Consider the following 21,546-nt stretch of genomic DNA (forward strand, 5'->3'; position numbering starts at 1 on the left):
ACATTTGCTAGCAATTACTTTCCTTCTGCCACTTTCTTGAGAGATGGTCATTTTAAACTTTGTAATGTCGGTCAGTGCTTTGCAGGTCACTGTTAGCAGAGCCTGAGTTGTTTACTCCTTCATTTTAGCATTTTACAAGGAAACAAGATTAAATCCATCACAAAGAAAGCTTTCACTGGCCTGGATTCACTTCAACATCTGTAAGTATTTGCCAGAACGTTTCACTTCAGCTGGGATAATTTAGAGGGTACATAACAAAAGTAACATGAGTTCTCCAAAATGCTAAACTATAAACTTATATGGACACTGTACAATTTAACGACTTTTAATTGAGTTGACGTTTAAAGGGGCTGCCCCTAGGAGGGACACAGGGAAACTAATGGCTGTTTAATATGCTAAATGTATGCAGTTAACACTTTTTTAACAAATCAGATGAGTATAAATATATTTTTTTAATTTTAATGTTTCCATATTAACCAAATGCTATGGAGTGTTTTTATGATCTTCACCTAATTTCTTTTGTGATCACACCGTTTGTAAATTGTTGCATATGCAGATAAATTATTGATGCACACTTTTTTCCGGTTTGTTTGGCTAATGATGACAGCGTACTTAGTTGGGAAAAAATTAGGATGAATGATAAACTGCCAGGTAACATTTAAATTATCCAACCCAAAGAAAATAAATGCTTACTAGTTACATTCTTTTTTTTTTTTTTTTTTAAACTGGGGGGGGGGTTCTTCTGTTCTCAACATAAGGGAAGCGCAAACTTTTTAAGCTGCACCCCCTGGCTGGCGCCCCCTCTCCTACCTGCCAGCTGTCAAATGACGCTTCGGGGTCACGTGACTTCACGTGACCCGTGGCATCGTTTGATGCCAGTCACGTCACATGACCCCACTGTGTCTTTTGGCGCCTCGTTGCCATGGAGACGCGTCTGAATCTCGGTAAGTGTTACTGTTGCAGAGGGCCCACGCGACCCACGGCATTTAATTTAAATGCCTTGGGGAGGAGCGCGGGACCTCTGCAACCACCCGTGCCCCTCTCTCCCCCTCCCCCAGACAAATCTCCCGCCAGTCGCCATTTGCATGTCATTTCCCAGAATCCCTTGCTGCATTGGAAGTGCTGTGTGCTGGGTGATAATGGTGAAAGGCGGGGTTGCAGACCTGCTTAAGACATGCAGATGAGCATACAGTATATTTACATTTGCTATATATATATATCTCTCTCTATATTCGCCATATGTGATATGTTTTATAACTGGTAATATATCACAAACTCTGTAACCTGTAGAATGTGTTATTTTTTTCCTCACAGTGACCTGAACACCAATGCTGTCATGTCTGTGCAAGAAAATGCTTTTGCGCATATTAAACTCAAAGAGCTGTAAGTACTGCACAACCTGAGTTTTCTCTGCTGTTTTTGTGTATACATATATGCGCGCGCACACATTCAGATGTATAGAAATATAATTAGATATGCAATCCATGTGATATTTGTCTTGCTATGTTGTCATAGATTGGGATACCTTTTATTGGACCAACAAGAGGGTTCTTTATAGGTGAGAGATACAGGGCTTTTGACACATGTCGGGTCACAGAAGTATGAGACCTGTTAATCTTCCAATGATCTGAGCACTAGCAAAACCTTGTTGGTCTATTAAAGCATATTACCACCTGTGACATATTACGTTCTTCACACCCAATACTTGTGGATCTTTGTACTACAGATTTAAAAGGTTTGTTCAGTGTGACATTTAATTCTTGCAAATTGCTGCCCCTTCGTGTGTCCTGATCTTTACAAATAAAGCATTGATCCTCTCTACCTTTTAATCTAATAATGTGCATTTTTTTTGCAGAATCTTAAACACAAGCAATTTGCTGTGCGATTGCCATTTAAAATGGTTTCCCCAGTGGCTGATTGACAGCAGCTTCCAGCAGTCTGTTAACGTGAGCTGCGCTCATCCTGATTGGTTAGCAGGGCGTTCTCTACTTAGTGTGGACTCTGAAGATTTTATCTGTGGTTTGTATCTATTTTTTCCCTTTTTGTTAAACGTTATTTTTGCAAGTTGATGGAGGTATAATCGCCCCCGTTCTACTAGCACACAATGCAATGGACCATATTGGTAGCAGTTTTCTTTACATTTCCAGCAGTACTCTGGTCTTTGTTTTCTTGCATTCCAGATATATCTTCTTCTAACTGTAGCTGTATCTTGTCAGTCCCATCAGTTTAATCCATATTGATGGTCAGTTTTACAATTAAACGCTTCCATAGTGCAGTAAATGGATCATACCTGTATGTCTCGCTATAAAATGTGCACCTTTGTGTATCCCCTACACCATTACATCACTGTATATCTCCCATACCATTGAGATTGATCGCTTTTCAGGTACAAGAACTATTCTAATAAACAATTTGGGCAGGATAGCACTCTAAATAAATAAAAAATGGATCTCGTACGGACAAATTGATACGGTGCACAGAGTAAAAGGTTACCCCACAACCTGTAACATATATATTAATGAAAAATGTAGTCTCTGGTATTCAGGGTAGATAACAATATTAAGTTATGGGCATTCTTTTGTATATAATCCGAAATAAACTGTGTCTACTTTTGCAACAACAAATTGTGATTTTTGAAGTATTTAATCTAATTTAAGCGCGGTACAATCTCCATTTTTCATTAATACTACTTTATCCCAATGTTACGTTTTATTAATTATCCTCTTAAACCATTTGTAATATTGTCTTCAACTCTGGAAAGCGTGGTTGGTGCTATTTAATTAAGAATAAAATATAGTACCACGCAATAATCCAAGTGACATTGCAGTTGAAATTAAACGTGCGCTCAATAGTTATTTTTATGCCGTAGAGATTTTTGTTTCTGTGGCTTGTTGAAATGTAAAATGATTTAATCGCTTTTCAAAGGAAAAAAACTCTGTATATACTTTATCATTCAGAAGTGTCTGTCTCATTCTTATATTATAGAATCTTTTTACTACCTGATCATGTTATACAGCAATGGAAAGCTCCAGTATTTGCTAGGAAAATTGTTGGATATCTTTTATTTCTTAGAAAAAAAAAAAAAAAAATACAATGTAGTCATGTTTCCAGTGCCATTTCCAGTCCCCATTCTCCCGTCATGTTTCCAGTGCCATTTCCAGTCCCCATTCTCCCGTCATGTTTCCAATGCCATTTCTAGTCTCCATTCTCGCGCCAACAGCTGTGTGTATTCCATTGTTCCACTACGGAATTCAATGCAATTCAAATCCAGTACATAATCACGGTTACATTCGATGAACTACGGCCTTTTGTCTGAAATTTATTTCACTTGTGGTTCACTTACATCACATATTCCGTATGTGTAATGTCAGCTAGCCGTGTATATTTACATTGGTAGAGTGCCAACCATGGCTTTGCAGAACATACCGAGACAGTAGAAGGCAATATTGGAGTAGGTGCACTAGACCTGGACTGTAAGCTCTTCAGGACAGGGATTTCGTATATTAGTTTCTAAGTGCTTGTGGTAAAAAATTGTATGCAACTTTCCTTGTGTTTTCACCCCGATAAGGGTGTGTGGTTACCAATACATCTTTCCTTTTGCCTTCTACATGCAGATAATTATCCCAAACCACAGATCAAGGTGCACCCTGAAACTACTATTGCATTGAAAGGTATGAATGTGACTCTTACTTGTGCTGCGGCGAGCAGCAGTGATACCCCCATGTCCACCGCATGGCGGAAAGACAACGAAGTCCTATACGACGCAGAGGTGGAAAACTTTGCCAGGTACCAGCAGCACGGGGCCGAACTCATAGAGTACACCACAGTCTTGCATGTCTTCAACGTCAACTTTACGGACGAAGGGAAATACCAATGCGTGGTCACCAACCACTTCGGCTCCAATTATTCCAGCAAAGCTAAACTCACAGTGAACGGTAAGCTGGTCTGTCTGTGTGGAATTGTAACATGTAAGCAGTGGTTGAACTGGCATAAAACAAGGACACTGCTTTTATTGCTGAGAAGCACAATCATTTTATACATTGTGTCTTGATATACCACGGGGTCTTTGTCAATGCCTAGAAGAGTGTGTTTTTATGACCTACTTCATTTTTTGTAGCACCATTGCATCAAATGTAAAATCTACTACAGTACTGTACATCCTAATTTGTCTGGTGCTGAAGGTTAGATTTGCCACTTTCTTTTTCTGCCCCCCAAAATTGCCAGGTTTGAAGGGAAGAAAACGAACCGAATTTGATACATCTTACTGCATATATTTCCAGCATGTAACTTCTTCCCTTCTACTCCTGACACTCTCCACGTGGCAAGCTGATGTGCAATACTGGAGCAAAGCACTATTATATGTTGAGGGAGGATAATATACCCCAGTTGTGCTCAAATTGTTTTGATACATACTAGACCCCAATCTGTTATAGGTTTATGTTTACTTTGTGATATATGAATAGAGTATGATGCTACCATTCAAAATGCAGCTTCTTTTTATTATGAGGTGGACGTTATTTTATACGTCTGTTACACATTTTGGCGCTTGCTGTGTATAAGGTCACTTTTATTTACAGTATTATTTCTCTTGTTTAATACAAATTCCCATGCTGGTTGCCAAACCTGTATTCTAATCCTTGTTTGCTATTTAACACAGAAATGCCCACATTCTTGAAAACCCCTATGGACCTAACAATCCGTACCGGTGCCATGGCACGTTTAGAGTGCGCAGCCGAGGGTCACCCCACTCCACAAATTGCATGGCAGAAAGATGGCGGCACAGATTTCCCTGCAGCCCGAGAGCGACGCATGCACGTGATGCCGGAAGATGAGGTCTTCTTCATTGCCAATGTTAAAATTGAAGACATGGGGCTGTATAGCTGCACAGCACAAAACACTGCAGGCAGCATATCTGCCAATGTCACACTCACTGTATTAGGTAAGGAAAAGTCACTGTGTTGCTTTTGAGATTACTCTGATGCACGTGTTTTATATTGCAGCTGAGAATTTTTAGTAAAGCAGTTATTGATGTTTTACCACTGTAACTCTTTGTGTGCCGGAGGGGCTGCAGCACCCCAATGCCACGGCCTCCAGCACTCATGATCACCTGACCGCTTCTCCAAAGTGATCACATGATCACTCCGTCACATAGTTGACGATCTCCCCTACTAAAATGAGCAATAAGATTGATGTAGCTACTACATCATGAGGCCCATGAAGTGCCAGAGCCCATTAACTAGAAGCTACGTCTATGGGCACCCCAAAACCCCAAATTAATTTAAACACGATGCAATAAAGAGAAATGTGGAAACTGATGGCAGATAACCACTTTGCTTACGCAAATATCATTTTCCTATATGTTGTATAACCTCAGGCACTCTTAGATCTTTGGCTTTCTGATTTACAATAGCCTTATGTCTAGTCCAAACACTACTGTGTTCACCACCACCACCTTTCTAGGGAGGTTTTTCTACAAATCCACCACCCTATCCATGAAGACGTTCTTCCTGACATGTTTCTTTGAGCCTCTCACCCTCCTGCGTCAGAGCATGTTCTAGCTGTTCTCTCTCTGAAATATGATTCTCTTCTGCACATTGTTGATGCTCTGTATTCCTTTAACAATAGTAACAAACACCAGTGAATTTGTTTCCATCTATTTAAGTGCGTATACCATTCAATGTATATTAAAATTACATGCTTCAGTAAGGTATCTAAACTGCAGTCTCATGTCAATCCCAAGCATTTTGAATTCCCTTATCTCTACCACCTCTGTTAGCAGTTCTAAGAATATCATTAATGAAGCTTTCCTGGCCCAGCTGTCCTCTGACCCCTACTGTCTGGCCTATGGCTATGGCACCAGTGCTCACTGTTGCACGCCGGCCTGGCGGTGCATGCACAGTTTACAGCCGCAATCTGCGGTCTGTAGGGGGGCGCTGCCATGGCAGGGCATATCTGCCGAGCACGTGACCGCAGTACGGGAAGACAACTTTCTTGTCTTCCCTGCCAGCGGACGCGTCATCGTGAGAGGGGAGCACACACAAGGAGCTACTGGGACCTGCCTGACTAGAGGGGAGTGTCTAGTGTGCAGCGCGCATGCTGTCGCGACCGATGGCGGCCCGGCCTTAATGCCGCATACACACTTCAAAGGCTGAAAAGGACTTGAAGTTATTTTTTTGTTTCAAATATTTATATTGGGTTTTTCAGAGAATGGGGAAAAAAATAAAGATAACTAACAACATAAGACAATAATCATACATATGGGTATCAGAATAATAATCATAGGGTTGACCATATACATAAACCCAATACCATCTATTGCAGACAACCTAAATAAACATATGTTAGCATGCCTGAATAACTTGGGCAGAAACCAGGCATAGTCACACTTTTCCTTTTATACAGGGAGGGTAAATAATAAGCAAACAAAAAGATACAGGAGGGGGAAGGGGGGAGGGGAAGGGAAAGAGAGTGTGGGGGGGTGCTCCTCATCAGCCCCATACATCACGGCTCTCGAAATATCTATTCAGATATGAAAAGTCTGTTCAGAAACCTTTAAATCAGACTAGATCATTCTGGTATTCTAGTCCTTGTCTCATCTCAATTCCATATGGGGGGTGGGGAAGGGAGGGGGAGGGATGGGAGAGGACATATGGCCTAAAGGATTCAAATATTTTTCCAGACCAATTCACCTATTCTATTCCTCTGTTGATAAGTAGACAGGGGAGGTAATAAGGGAGGATACCGCTATAATACTAACTATCCACCCTCCCAACACATAAAACTGACTTATTCTAACTTAGTTCAGCCCTCTTAATTGACAGTAGGTTCGAGGAAAGAACTAAACAGAGTTTTGGCAACATAGCCAGACTGACATGGGAACTTTAGAACTGTATAGAAATAACTTTTTCAACATGGGTCCATCTAAGGATTTACTGCACAGTAAACAGTGAAGGAGCCCCACTGAGATCTTCCACATAGCCAAGGGGAGGGAGGAAAAAACATCTCTTAACAATTCCTATTCTCTGCAGTCTAGATAATTATAAAGACTAACATAGCCGCTTCATTTCTAAAGTCTTGGCACTCCACTTCTGAGGTAGAGCGCAAAGCTATAACAGCCGCCAAAAATCAAACCTGGAGTTGTGGGTCCACCCTCTGAGTTCGGATGGGACCCATTGACACCCTGGCGTCAGAGACACGTTCTGCATCAGGACAAAGCTTCTCCTCCCAGGCCCTCCCCCCAAAAAAATAACTCAGACCGACACCCGAAGAGCACAGGAGAGCCGGGCCAGAGTCAACCCCCCTCCACCCAAGAGAAAGACATAGCCCCTCTCGACCCTCAGCACCCCAAGAGAGCCCCTCAAGGGAAGCCTGGGATGAGACGAGCAGACTAAGCACACTGCTCTTCACTTCCTCTGATTTTCTGGTGAGGTCGGCCGACCTCTTGCGAACAGATCATCTCGTTCTTCAGGATCAGTCGGCTTCAACTCGGTGGACCGGATTTTCGTTCATCCAACGGCTGGGCTACGTGGGAACTGCGTATACGTGCCCCCCACCCCCTCTCGTGGCCCCAGAAACGAGGTCTGTGCTGGAAACGAGTCTTGAGCAAAAAATGGAGATAGGTGGAAATGCCCTCCGCTCCTGGGAATACCTGGGGGTGGGGGGCGGACGGGAACCCGGTTAAAGATCAGACTCAGCAGAGAACATCTTATCTAGAGCACCGGACAACTTGGAAAGCAGGTGGATAAATGCTGCCAGGTAGGCTCAAAAGTGCAGACTTCACTCCCCGGGCTTAGGTTTTAAGCTAGCCAGCCTTTCTGAGGACAGAGTGGGGCCCATATTGTGGCCTGTCCTCTGGTCTTTTGAGGATCCTTCTTGGGGCTCAGGGACGGAGAGGCCCAGAGATCTGAGAAACAGCCTGGTTTCCTCCGGATATCTGATAGACACATGTCTTCCATTCTTTATTACCACCAGCCTGAATGGGAACCCCCACCTATATTGGATGCCTTTATCCTTGAGAAGCGAGGTGAGGAGCTTAAGTTCACGTCTTCTAGAAATTGTGACCCTTGATAAATCGTTAAAAATCTGTAAGGAGTCATTTATTTAAAAGGATATCTCCCTTTTCTCTGCTGGTAGACATGATCCTCTCTTTAGTTGAGTAGTGATGGAATTTTACAATAACGTCCCTCCTTCGCTTCGGATCTTCTGATCTGGGGCCTAGGGCGCGGTGGGCTCGGTAAAATTCCAGCTCTTGCTCTTTCAGGCCTGGGACAATTGAAATTAGTAGTTTATTTAGATATTCGCGGAGGCTTTAAGACAGAACAGCTTCAGGTATGTTTCTGATTCTTACATTTTGTCTCCTGTCCTTGTTGTCTTGGTCCTCTAGACCATCCTTTAAGGACTTTATTTCGTGTCCTAGTCACATTATTTCCTCATCCGCCATGGATTGTAGCTGGAGGGCTTACTCCATCTTCTACTCCAGACCCTCTGTTCTTTGGGACATGGAGGATATTTCGGATTTTAAGTCACTGATTGCACTCTTTAAATCATCCTGAAAGCCCTTCGCAGTTTTATTAGAAGACCCTCCATGTACTGTTTAGTAAGAGCCCCTCCTGTGTCGTGTGCCCTTGCTCCCGTTCTCTATCGGGGGGTGCACGTGTCTTGTCACCATCTTGGGTGTCGTTGGTTCCAAAATAGCGGGATACGTCCTGCATTATGTTTTTTTTTTGTTTGTTTTTTTTAAAAGTTTACTAGCCATTGCTGGGTGTCCCGAGAGACACTGGAGCCCAAAAGATTTAAAATTTGGGTAAAAAAGCCTGCTTGATCTAATTGCTAAGTGAGGGTCTCAGGAGCTCCATCAGCCAGCCATCTCCTGTTACATCATCGGAAGTCACCACTGGACTTGTAGTTATTTTATCATTTTGAATGAAAGGCTAAATATTTTTTTCTCTATAGAAATATATCATTTCTAATGTCCTATTGATTCATGTGATCAGGATTAAAAACAGGATGGTAAAAGCGTTCAAAATGTTATCTCAATGTTCATCAATAAGTTCATACATTTTTAATATGTTCATTTAAAATGCAACACTAGAAAACAAAGGGTCAGACCTTCAGCACTTGTCCGCTGGCAGTGGTAAGAAAGAAACAGAGAGCAGAAGACAATCACTAAAGCCATTGAGAACTGATAGTGTACACATTTTGAGTGATTTTAATTATGCAATATATCTTTTCTTTTCCCCTCGTGTAGAAACTCCGTCCTTCATAAGGCCTCTGGAGGACAGAACAGTGGCTCGTGGAGAGACGGCTGTGTTGCAGTGTATAGCAGGGGGAAGCCCAGCTCCTCGACTCAACTGGACCAAGGACGACGGGCCACTACTAGTAACAGAACGACACTTCTTTGCTGCGGCAAATCAATTGTTGATCATTGTTGACACGGGCCCTGAAGATGCTGGGAAATACACCTGCAGCATGTCCAACACGCTTGGCACTGAGAGGGGGCATATTTACCTCAACGTCCTCTCTTCCCCTAATTGCGATTCCTCACAAAGTGGGATTGGCTATGAGGAAGATGGGTGGACCACGGTTGGCATAGTAATCATTGTCGTGGTATGCTGTGTCGTGGGAACATCTTTGGTCTGGGTTATTGTTATATACCATATGAGAAGGAAGAGTGAGGATTACAGCATAACCAACACAGGTAAAATGGGCTTTAAGATTTCCTGGCACATGAAATTGGGTCAGAGTTGTTTTACGAGCTTTTTAGTTCCCTATTCAATATACTGTAGATGTCTTCCCTGTACTAGGGAAAAGTTTTGGTCCATTTAAATGACCAGCACTGTGTGTGTGGTGATAAAGCAAGATGGTGGAAGCCTAAATTGTAGTGTGTCCAGTAAGGGAATCTGTCAACGTCTTTTTGGGGGGTGGGAGGGGGGATTATTTTCTTGGTTTCAGAATTTTTTTCTTTGAACAAGTTGCTACTTTGAAGATAAGGTTGCATATTTCTCATAATAGAACCACGATGGTCCATATTTACTAACAGTGTTAAGTCTTAGCACACTTTAAAGTATCAATACCTCTTGTTTTGATTTTTTACGAAGTTTGTAGCAGGGGGTCTCTGGAACTAAACCAAATTGATTTCAGCTCTTTTAGTATGGAGAAAAGAGAAAATGTTTGATCTGCAGTAAACATAGAATTATGACATTTGTATCCCCCTGAGATCTGTTGATCTAGTTGACATCTTTTAGTATTTAAATTGATGCCTTTTTGTGTTCTCGTTAGAAATCTGCAGTATAGCAATAAAACGAGTGGATGATCTGGATACACACAGTAATTTGCTCCACTTGTGGCAGGATAGAAATTATTCTTCTGCACAGTTACTAACCTGCAATCACATTGATTAAACCTTGAAAAGGAAGTGGATTAAAAGAAATTAAATCTCCCTTGAACCTTCACATGTTTCGTGCTTGGAATTTGGGAATACACACCAATCTCTAAATAAAAAACACATTTAGTTAGTGAGGCAAAACACTTTGCTGAATATTAAAAGTATTGTTACTCCCATCCGGTTCACTGCAAGAAGGGGCGGCGGCGCCATCAACCTTTTATCACAGATCAGTGAGATTTGAGGGTTCCCAACCCAAAAAGGCTAATTTTAATGGGAAAGTACTGATTACTACCATTACAGTCAAGAGAGTCCCCCTCATGCTAATAATCAGTAAGACCGACTAAGGCCCTTATTTACTAAAGGGTGCTAAGCTGTAGCGCATTAACTCCCATTCATTTGAATGGGCGTTAAGGGTGCTAACCTTAAGCACAACCTAAGTGAATATGGGCCTAGATTATTGAGAGTTGGCATGTCTGTCAGTGAAAAAACGTTTACAATGTGACGTTGATGTCTCGGAATCACATTACGGTGCATTGTGATGCTGTGGATTTTAGGAAAGCTCAAGTCTATCTGATTTTTAAGTAGAAGAAAGGTTCAGGGGTTCACAGTTTGCCGCAGGGGTACAAAAAACTGGTGTCCAGACGCAATCACATATAAAGGTTGTTTATTGAGTGCATACAGCTAGTTGTTTGTACCCCTGCGGCAAGCTGTGAACCGCCTGAATCCTTTCTTCTTACCATATCAACTGGCTGGAGCACGCTTCACAGCGCACCTGATCAGTCTTACCTGCATCATCAACACGAGGATTGAACTCGGCGAGTCAAGTCAGTGAGTACTCCTGCTATCTGGGGGTTGCTGTTGTGTGAGATGCCGGGTCTGTGAGGGCAGTGGCGGGGAGCAGTTGCGGTGAGCCGCGTCAGAGTCCCACGCAGGGGACACGGCTTTTACTGCTGGATCTGTCTCTCCTTACCACACTCTAGCCCCATCCCGCTGTCAGTCTGTATTACACAGTTCAACTTACTCACCTACATCTGTTCCATGCGGTTATGGGTTAACTGATTACGAGCGCTTTAAAGAATTTATACATTGGACAAACATTGTGGATTACATGTGTGCACGATATAGAGCATCGGTGCCCTTGGAGTTTATTCTCTGATCTCTTCTATCTGATTTTTAATGCAGCCATTATGGTAATGGAATTCTACAGCGTAGCGATGCAGGTCGTTAGGAAAGATCTCCCACGTTAAGGGAGCCATAAAAACTTGGGCACCAATTTTCATCTGTTATTTACATCTCAAACGCAGAGTGGTATAAAAATAAACTAGTAGCTGAATGATAATCAGCACTAAAGAGGGTTAATAAACAAAGATGTTGGCAGTGACGAGCTGTCCTGAAATGAGGGTAGCACTTCAGCCAGCTATTCTTTCTATTTTCTCATCTATTCTTTTTTCTGCAGAAGACATGAATTTGCCTGCAGATATTCCTAGTTACTTGTCTTCCCAAGGAACACTGTCTGAACCACCAGAAGGATACAGTAACTCAGAGGCTGGCAGCCACCAGCAACTCATGCCTCCTGCCAGTGGCTGTATGCACAAAGGGACAGATGGTAACCATTAATACATATTGCAGTCATAAAACAACCCAATTGGAAGACTTATGTATAATTGTTTATTTACCGGCAGTATTGTTGATATCTGTAGAATGGGAGCAAGTTATTTTGGTCCAAGAGTGATTTAACAAAAGGCAGTATCGTTGATGTCCTTAGACTGGTAGTAAGTTACTTTGATTCTACCAGGAATATACGAACGGTAACATCATTGATGGCCTTAGAATGGGATTGCACTCCTTTGGTCCCTAGAGGGATTGCCCTATTAAAAATATAAAGATAAAACCCAGGAGTTTTATCTGCATGTGTTTCACAGCACATCCCCTCCCAAACCTCAAACCTGCTTTGTTCATCCCATTGTCCAATGACCTATAGAGGTTAAGCTGCAAACGAGAATTCTGGTTAATGCAATGCAAACGAGTTCTCTTTTAGCATAAACCTGCACTTATTTTAGTCCTGGTACTGAGGCATTGCAATGCCCCAAATAATTAGTGTGGTATCCTGCATTGTAGTCTGCCTCTCTGCCTCCACCGGAGTGACTGATGGCAAATACTATATTTTTATAATAAGTACTCTAAAATAGGTACCAAAGTTGTGTAGATTGTGTTGACACTTTCATAAGCACATACATTTTACATTTAAACATGACAAACGTTGCACATTTTTATTCAGTACATGTGTTACACACAATGCTTTAAAAAAAATAGCATTTTTTTATGAATATTAAAAATATTAGGATTATAAGTACCTAATAACCCATCCAACTGTATATAATTGTTTAAATGCGTCGCAAAAACAATGCATTACTTCTATTAATTGACAAAGTATTACAGTAATTGATACATTTGATAGAATACAGTTCGGGGAAAAAATAAAACAAAAGTAAGCTGTAGTAGAGCCATCAAAGTAACAAAAAATCTTAATGAGTGAAAAATAACATTTACGGTGAATATTTTTCACCTAACATTTTAGTATTTTCAACTTCAATGAAATACAGTATTATGTTGGGTAAGATCAGTAGATTGAAAAAGATGGCAAAGACGTTCTAATATATATTTTATTTTCATGTACAGGTTTATATGTAGACACTGGTAGCGAGGCAGATGCAGATATTCTAAACACACCATACCCACCCAACCTACAAAGCAGAATGCCCCAATTGTACAGTGCCCGTAGCAGCATCCATCCAGGAGAGATACAGGAAGGGCTTCAAATGTCAGGTGAGGAATAATCTGTTGCAAAAGCACCATGACTCCCATGCAGACAGCTTTGGGCATGGAGAACCATAAAGGCCAGATATTCAGGATTTGTTTTTTCTTTATGCAAGAGCATGCCACGTATGTGCATATAATTAGCCTGTTTTAAGTAACCTTTTTCAATGTACCATTGGGAAAATTAGGCTTATTGGCACTTATCGTTCTTGGTTGCCTTAATCTGTCTTAAAGTACAACTCCTATAAGAACTGTACCTGACGAAGGGGACCACTCCGAAATGTGCACATTTTTTCACCTTGGAAACAAATAATTATTTGAATGTCGATTTGACTTGAAAAAATTATTGCCTACGCGTGCTGTGTTTTTCTGTTCAACTCGTATAAGGTTATTGACTACACAATGTTGGCAAATATTAATATCGCATTCAGATTAATAGCTATTATCCCTGTCACTACCAGAGGGACTTCCCACAGCGAAAGTGTCGAGCCTCCTTTTTTTTTTTCTTCCTTGAATAAATGACACACACCGAAACATAAAACATCTCAGGGAAAGAACATTTGGTCAATCTATTACACAACAAATTACACACACATCCCTTTTTTACCACCAATGTTAAATTTAAAGCCAGATTGTAGTAAGGTGCTCCTGTTGTTGAAGACCCAAGGGAGGTTATTCATTAAACTGCTAATGTTGATCTGGGCACTATCGCAAAGCAACTTCCATTGAAGTCTTTATTGGATAACCCGCTTAATATTGCCTGCTGTCAGATTCTGGAAAACCGGTTATCAAGACATATTTTAATCCTGTAACAGACCTCTACGGTCCCGGTAATAATTTTGAATGTCTTACCTTAGCAGGTGCAGGTCCCCTTATGGTATGTTCAGATTGCTACGACAATGCGAACATCTACTCAAGGACCAGAGAGTACTGTCCATATACATACATCACAGAGGAGGACCACATGGACCAAACATTCTCTAGCCTCATGGCTCAGATTCCAAAGGACACATTCCCACCTCATGCCCAACACGAGGCGGCCGCTCTTGAGCGTGACATGTCAGCCTTTCTCACAAACCATGACAGAATAGGGGATTTGAAGCTCAGCACTGGTAAGTATTCCTTCATTCACTGCATTATCCCTGTCTCGTGCTTTGGTCACGTGCACTTCTTTATATAAATAATGAGACTTGCTCACTTTGGAAATAAAATATTTTATGCAAAACAGTTCACTTTCAAAGGGCCCAGTCTTCGGTAGATTGTTCACATGGCAGCCTCTGCTGTTTTATTCTCACTTGTTCCACCCCACCAGGCAGGACAGAGCTGTTTCCATTATTACTTCAAACACTCATCTTATAAATGGTCTTAGGCCCATTCTATACTGCATGCGGCCGTGCACGTGCCGCATGCTTTTCCCTGTTTTGTGCGTGCGTGCGTGCGTGTGTGTTCCTAAATAAGATTTTTTTATTTTTTTTTTTAAAGAAAAAAAGGTTTAAGAAATAAAAAAAAAAAATATTTGTGCACTCATTGATACACGCACATACATCCATACATCCATACATACACACGCACATACATCCATACATACACACGCACATCCATCCATACATAAACATACACATTTGAGCACCGGTAGCGGCGCAAAATCATCCTTCCCACCGTCTTCGCCGCTGTCTGTCGGCTCCTTGCCGTGTGCGCGTGTGGCTCTTGTATGGAAGGGCTGGCTGACCTCAGCCACCTATAACTGCCGTGCGCGCCACGGCGTAGCACGCCGCCCGGCACTATAGAACCAGCCTTATTCTGGTTCCAGTTAGGTCACAAAGTTGGAGGGGCTTAGCTGCTATATTTTGGTTTGGGGCTCATTTAAAATAGTTTAAAAATCAGTGAACAATGCCAAAAATGTGGGGAGGAGGAGGGGAGGTAAGAAAAAAATTGTTAAAGCAAAAACATTAAATGTGTAATAGGATCTTTAGTGACCTCTCTCTCTCATTGTTATGTTCGTGCCTTATTAACAAACCATAATAACCATGAGTGTTTTAAATGCAAAATAACTAATTGTTTATCATTCGTCTCATATTCCTCTTAGATTCCTTTCAGCGTCAGACATGGGGGTTAAAGAAAGACGTTTGTCTGTCTGTGCCACATCCTCACTTTTGCCACCAGTCCATACCAATTCACGACAAACCAATGCTCAGAAGTGAGGGGATATCTTCAGTCAACACTGAAGATCACCCCCCACCCAGACCCTCACAGAGAACATGCGATCATGACTATGACATGAGCAGGACTCCAAATATTGGCGGTTACAAGGAAACCACTTAAAATCTCCAAGCAAACAAGCAAATTCAGGTCACCTGACTACGTATTGACTACCTCAGAATTTATCCCCAGGCCAAAAATCACTCCTATATGTTTGTTTACAAACGCACGTTGAGTGGACCAAGTCATTGTGTTGGAAAGAGAAACTTCATCGTTTGGAATGGTCACCATGCAAGTACTTGTTGCATCCTCATGATTTTGCCTCAGTGACAGACGGTTAGAGTGGGAAAATGTTTGGTAACCCAACTCCTAGATTCACTTTATTGGTGAAGTGACTCCAAATAAACTAAAGATTAAAGACAAAGCTCCAGAATCAATGTGGCTCACCCATGTTCTCCTGAAGACTGATTCAGTTTCATAAACATTTATACAGTGTCTGGTGAGGACATGCAAATGAGCACATTAAGCATGTAACCCTTTAGCTTCCTCCCTTTACAGGGAAAGCCCAAGGTTTTAGCCTGTTGCATCAAATAACTTGTAAAGTGAAGCTCTATGTTAAGGAAATACAAGGTTTGTTTTTGTTTTTGGCTATTGTGCAATTATTTGGGTTGATTCGATTAACCCTAAGGAATATTTTGTATAGCGGTTTTAACTTGTTCTGTCTTAAAAAAAAAAAAAAAAAAAAAAAAAAAAAAAAATCTTGTGGTATGCTGCCCTTAGCCAGCAAGATGACTTGTATGTTATTCAAAAGGTGAACTCCAGAAGCACCACCAGAGTACTATCAGGCTTCATGTCTGTTGCCTGTATCGGAGGTAGCTTTGCACATCCTTGTAATTTTGTGCTGCTCAATTCCTAATACTGTACATTGACTGTTCTTCAAATCGTGCTATTGTTTTCAAATCTCTTGGGTTCTAAAGCCAGTAATTTGAGTGGTGTTCACTACAGCTGATTTCTTTACACTCCATGACACATCTGAGGTCCCGTTACTTTTCTGGTGAGCGGAGCACTTTTTATTGGTTTGGGACGTCTGCTTTAGCCTGTTATGAGTCCTTCCTGGGCACCATCCCTTCTTGAGCTTGGGGTCTTGATCTACAAAGCAATCGGCTAAAGAAATATCTATGCATAAAATGCAACGTTTAATGGTGGGGAAATAAAATCCTGTACACCATGTGTTGCAAGTCACAGTTAGTGACCAGTTACAGGAGGATTTATTTTGTCTGAGGACCGTACTCTTACCAGACTGAAACCAAAGCAGGTGGCTTTGTGCATTGTCTCCTTTCTAGTCTTTGTGGCCAAGTGGTCCAATGGGGACTTGCATTTTGCATTCTCTCATCTGGAGTTACACATGCAGTAGCTGTATATAGATGTACACTGCAATGTAATGGTCTAGTCATAAACAGTCTTTCTAAGGTACTGACAAGTTTTAGGGTTTGTGTGCACATGAACCTTTGAAACTTCACTATTGTCTTCCATTGGTCCAATGGTAGAAACCTATCACAGAATCTATACTCTATCTTTCTTCCTATTCCATCTTGTTCTAATGCCTTTTGGCATTCACTCCTAAAAGGACATCACCATACCTAGACAGATGCGAGAGGGAGTATTTTATTTATAGCATACCATCAGCTTACAAAGATTGCCACCGCATTCTGCTTTTTACCCGTACAGAAATCCTGACTCCTGTGACTAGTCCCTAAGGCTGAGGCCCCGGTCTCTCCGCTGTAACGCGCGCCCGCGCTTTTGGCGGCGCGTTCAGCCGATTCCCCGGTCTGCAGCTCACTGCAGGAGGAGAGACCGGGGGGGCGTGGCGGAGGAGTGACGGGGGCGCGGCCATGACTTCACCCGGCAGGTTCGCCCTCATTGGCTGAACCGCCGGGGGGCGTGCCTAATCGCTCGACGCGAGTCCTGCTCTCAATTCTATTGAGAGCAGGAGTAGCTCTCGCTCGAGAACTGCGGCCCCCCCTCGCAGCGGGCCCGGCGCCATTGCGGGGAGGGCTCTCGTGCGCGCCGGACGCTGTAGTAGGCAGCGGGGGCAAGGCCTAAGCCTCTTCCGTCCCGAAAACACTAATGCAGGTGTAAATAAATTTTAAGAGGAAGACTCATCATTCCCCTGTCAAAAACACCCCCCTCAGGAACAGAACCATGGGGCACGTCATCTTGGTTGCATCCCCTTTGTAACATATGTGGTCTCACTTCATTATCAGAGCAAGAGGCACTGACACCTATCAGCATCTTTAAATCAAATACTTTTCAATAGTAATTGGGAAACTCCAACTTCTGCAACAAACTGTTCTTAGAAAAATACTCAGTTTCAGGCTATAGGAAAATCTGTACCTGATTCCAAATCTCTCTCAGCAACCAAATGATTGGTGCCAGAGCTCTGTCCCTATCCTAATATGCCTATTGCAGGGCATCCTAGAAGAACTTGGTCTGTGTATCTTGCACACACATACTGTACTTTCTTTACTGCCTCCTTTTATTACACATAACACAACAAATCTGAAGAATTTAAAGGGGAGGAGTCTCATTCCTTTCTGTCTTGCTTCCACTCCCTCTGGTTCATGTGGCTTCTTGTTTAACAGAAGGAGAGCAAGCTTCACTGCAGCTACCCTAGTAGGCAAGATGAGACACTACGGCCACCATATTATTGAATATAAAGGTCATGCGGGCATTTTGCATGAGCCCAGTGGGTTTGTGAAACACCGAAGGTAGATGTGCAGTGTCCTGAAACCAGGAGGAAAGTCGGTGACAAACACCTGGCTGAGGTTTCACACCTGATGGTAGTTTGTAGAAGGTATATTTTAATTGAGGTATAAGCAAACGTGTTTCCTAAAATTAACCCATATGCTGCAGAACAATTTGCTGAGGGCACTCCTGCAGCTAAAAGGTTAAATGGCTCTGTTAAATATGTAAATATATTTGCAATTATAAAATATTTTTGTACACTTTGCACATACCTGTGTGTCGGCTATATTGTAAATGTTACTTTTTTAAACTATGCCAAAAATCTATATTATGCTATGTTAATCCAGTAACCTATTGGCCTATTATGACCTTTGTCAAATGGGATTTTGTGAAATGCATCTTCAAAGCAGCAGTGTGTAGGTCAACTGTTTTTAAAATAAAGGTTGTTGAGTTTTATTGCTGCAACACTAAGCTTTTTTTTAAATAAGCTCTTGAATGGTTAATCTTCCATGAAATCAAAAAAACATACATTGTTTAGAGAATGAAAAGGACAAAGGTTTTTTTTGGGTTTTTTGTTTAATACGTTTTGTTAGAATCCCAGGAAAGGTGAAGAATAGTTTGACAGGAGTACTGTATGTTAGTCCCTTTCACAGCTGCCTCAGATGCACAAGTAATACCCTTGTTTTGGATTGAGGGGTTTAGGGCAGCACACTTAGGTTTTATTCAGCTTGCTGAGGCCGTTGGAAACGTAATGGGCCACTTCTGTAAATGGTCCACTAGGTTGGACAGTTTATGCCAGTCGAAGCTATGGCATCCAAAGCAGTGTTCTGTACTTGTCAATAGTCAAAGATAAAGCTGCAGAAGACCTTTCAGTATGTGCACCTTGAACTTTCCACCCTCCTAAATGTCAGTGTGCTGTAACAATAGCCTTGATTCAGATAAAACATGTTAAAATAGGTGGCATTGGTGGTACTTAGATGGTGCAATTGTACCGTTTTGCTGTAGAGGCCTGCTGTCTGCCTCAATTTATACACTTTGCTTGTTGCATCTGTGCAATTGTAGAAAAACTGAAGTTAAATGTTCTACTTAGGCTATTTCCATTACAATGTATAAAAAGTACGGTAGAAGCCATACTGTTAATGGCTAACCCATGGTTAAAAAGAGTGCAATCATTTAGGACCACAAAGGTCCCTTCAGGCAGATATTTTACAATAGCATGTCATTTTTACCCTAACATCACACTCCTACCCTGACCAATTTGCGGTTTTGTATTTCAGTGTTACTCTGTGTTGCACTCCTTTACATCTGAATAAACACACTTACTAGGATGTAATCCCTGTATAAATATGACATGCTATTTCAGATTCATTTGTATAAAATAAATCTGCCGGAGGAAACTGACCTGAAAAACTGGCACACTCTTTAACCAAGGGTTAGTCATTACAGGTATCACTTCTCCCCTACTTTGGTTTGCAGCTTTGAAACTTCTGCTTCAACTATTCCAAATGGGTAGATAATTTCACAAGTGATCATGTTGGAAAATGCAAAAACAAAAACAATTGATAAGTGGGGATTACATCATTTTAAACAAGCTTGTGTATGAATTTGACTGATTTGCACAATGTACTGGTATTCACCAGAATGTTTGACTAGGCTCATTCAGATGCAGGACATAATTCACAAAGGCTGCAACTACCAAAAAATGAGCAATATGATGGGGCATTATCGGCAATAGCTGTGTTGATGAAGAACCTTAAGGGTGATTAAAATGTTGATTAACTATAGAGACACACTTTGCTATAGTTGATCTATGACAGAGGTTAAGTAACATTGATGCAGACTCTCACATTACTGTATTCCAGCAAGCTGTTGAAATGGCTATTACAACTCTTTAAATTCCTTCACTCCTGAATGGTCTTGCAGCACATTACAATCAGTGTGTCGTTTTAGCAGTGATGGGGTTAGTAACAGGTAACAATGTTCCTGTACACACAACTTCATGATTTAAAGCTGATGTTCCTGGTTCTGTTATGTATTCACAAAATATAATCGCTTCGAAAACATCTTGCGTCTGTTTTTTTTTCTTGAATAATTTAAGAATTTATTCTGAAGCCTTGGGTCATTTCACGCTGGTGTTTCAGTAGCAGATTCTTCTTTATTGCCAAATGAATTCAGCATACAAGAACATGGAGCAAGGCAAGGATAATACATAAATATTGCATTTGGCTAAAGAAGGCAGTCCTCTCCACAAAAGGCCTGTAATGCGCCCAAGTAAAAAGTGGTTCCATTGATCAATTGACAGTTGTACTTTGCATTAGAAGAGTCGCCCCTCCTAGGATCTAAAAATGAACCAATTGCAGTGATGGTTAAGAAGTTACATCTGGTGGCCCTTTAAAGCATTAAGAATAGCTGAAATAAATATATTTTTGTGAAAAATTGCTGGAGGATTTCATATGAAAGGTGTGATTATGTAGAATTTAAATATTTTTGGGGACTTCACTTTAATACATATGTAGTGTGTGACATTGGTTCTCCAAATAACACAATTTATCCTGTTATAACACAGATTATAGGTTAAAGCTGGTAAATTCCGGGCATTATTAAAATCCCTGCTCTGATTTGTTAAATTTCGGGCATTATCCAATCGGTAATGTCCTAGAATTTTTTGCACTCTGCCATGTTTTTGAGCCAATCAGCTTTCAGTTCTCATTCAGGGTGAGAACAGCACTCAGACAGGGGAGGTGATTGGACAGGAGGCAGCAGCAAGGCACTGACTCCTCCCCCACCCTGCCTGCAGAGAGCCCCGCACAGGAGAATGAGGGGAACGGTGTGCGTCTGTTGTGTGTTTTGTGGGTGTAAAGGAGCCAGCAGAGTGTTTTATTGGTGTATGTGTGTGTCTCTTCTGTTGGTGTGTGTTTTGTGGTTGTAGAGGCGCCAGCAGGGTGTGTGCGTGTGTGTTTTGTGGGTGGAGGGGTGCAGAGTGTTTGTTTACAGGAGGGCTGCAGTGGGTGTAATGAGGGGGCTGCTGGTATGTTTTTGTGGATGTTGAGGGGGCAGAGCCTGTTTTGTTGGTTTGTGTGTATCTCTGCAGTGTGTTTTGTGGGTGGAGGGGTGCAGAGTATTTTGTGTGTGTCTGCAGTGTGTGGGTTTACAGGGGGCTGCTGTGGGTGTAGAGGGAGGGCTGCTGGTGTGTGTTTTATGGATGTAGAGGGGGCAGCAGTCTGTTTTGTTGGTGTGTGTGTTTTGTGGGTGAAGAGGGCGGCTGCAGTGTGTGGTGGGGGGGTGAAGAGGGTGGAGGAGGGCTGCAGAGTGTGTTTTGGTGTGTGTCTGCAGTTTTGTGGGTTTACAGGGGTCTGCAGTGTGTGTTGTCTATGGCGGCTGTATGTATGTACAATTTCCTT

General features: G+C 41.8%; 1 protein-coding gene across 2 annotated transcripts in view; it reads left to right on the plus strand.

Annotated features, from left to right (window-relative positions):
* Window positions 1–20,208, plus strand: part of LRIG2 (leucine rich repeats and immunoglobulin like domains 2) — a 61,578-nt gene extending 41,370 nt beyond the window's left edge. Inside the window, exons 10-19 of one of the 2 annotated variants that reach the window (XM_075615292.1) lie at window positions 129–200; window positions 1,315–1,383; window positions 1,856–2,019; window positions 3,615–3,935; window positions 4,658–4,939; window positions 9,248–9,697; window positions 11,841–11,990; window positions 13,064–13,210; window positions 14,059–14,313; window positions 15,288–20,208. In XM_075615292.1, the coding sequence (XP_075471407.1) occupies window positions 129–200; window positions 1,315–1,383; window positions 1,856–2,019; window positions 3,615–3,935; window positions 4,658–4,939; window positions 9,248–9,697; window positions 11,841–11,990; window positions 13,064–13,210; window positions 14,059–14,313; window positions 15,288–15,523 (2,146 nt within the window). In that variant the 3' untranslated portion in view covers window positions 15,524–20,208. The remainder of the gene's footprint in view (window positions 1–128; window positions 201–1,314; window positions 1,384–1,855; window positions 2,020–3,614; window positions 3,936–4,657; window positions 4,940–9,247; window positions 9,698–11,840; window positions 11,991–13,063; window positions 13,211–14,058; window positions 14,314–15,287) is intronic. The other variant, XM_075615293.1, reaches the window with a different exon arrangement.
* The last annotated feature ends 1,338 nt before the right edge of the window (window positions 20,209–21,546 follow it).

This window comes from Ascaphus truei, chromosome 9 (genome assembly GCF_040206685.1).
Source record: "Ascaphus truei isolate aAscTru1 chromosome 9, aAscTru1.hap1, whole genome shotgun sequence".
NCBI classification, from domain to species: domain Eukaryota; kingdom Metazoa; phylum Chordata; class Amphibia; order Anura; family Ascaphidae; genus Ascaphus; species Ascaphus truei.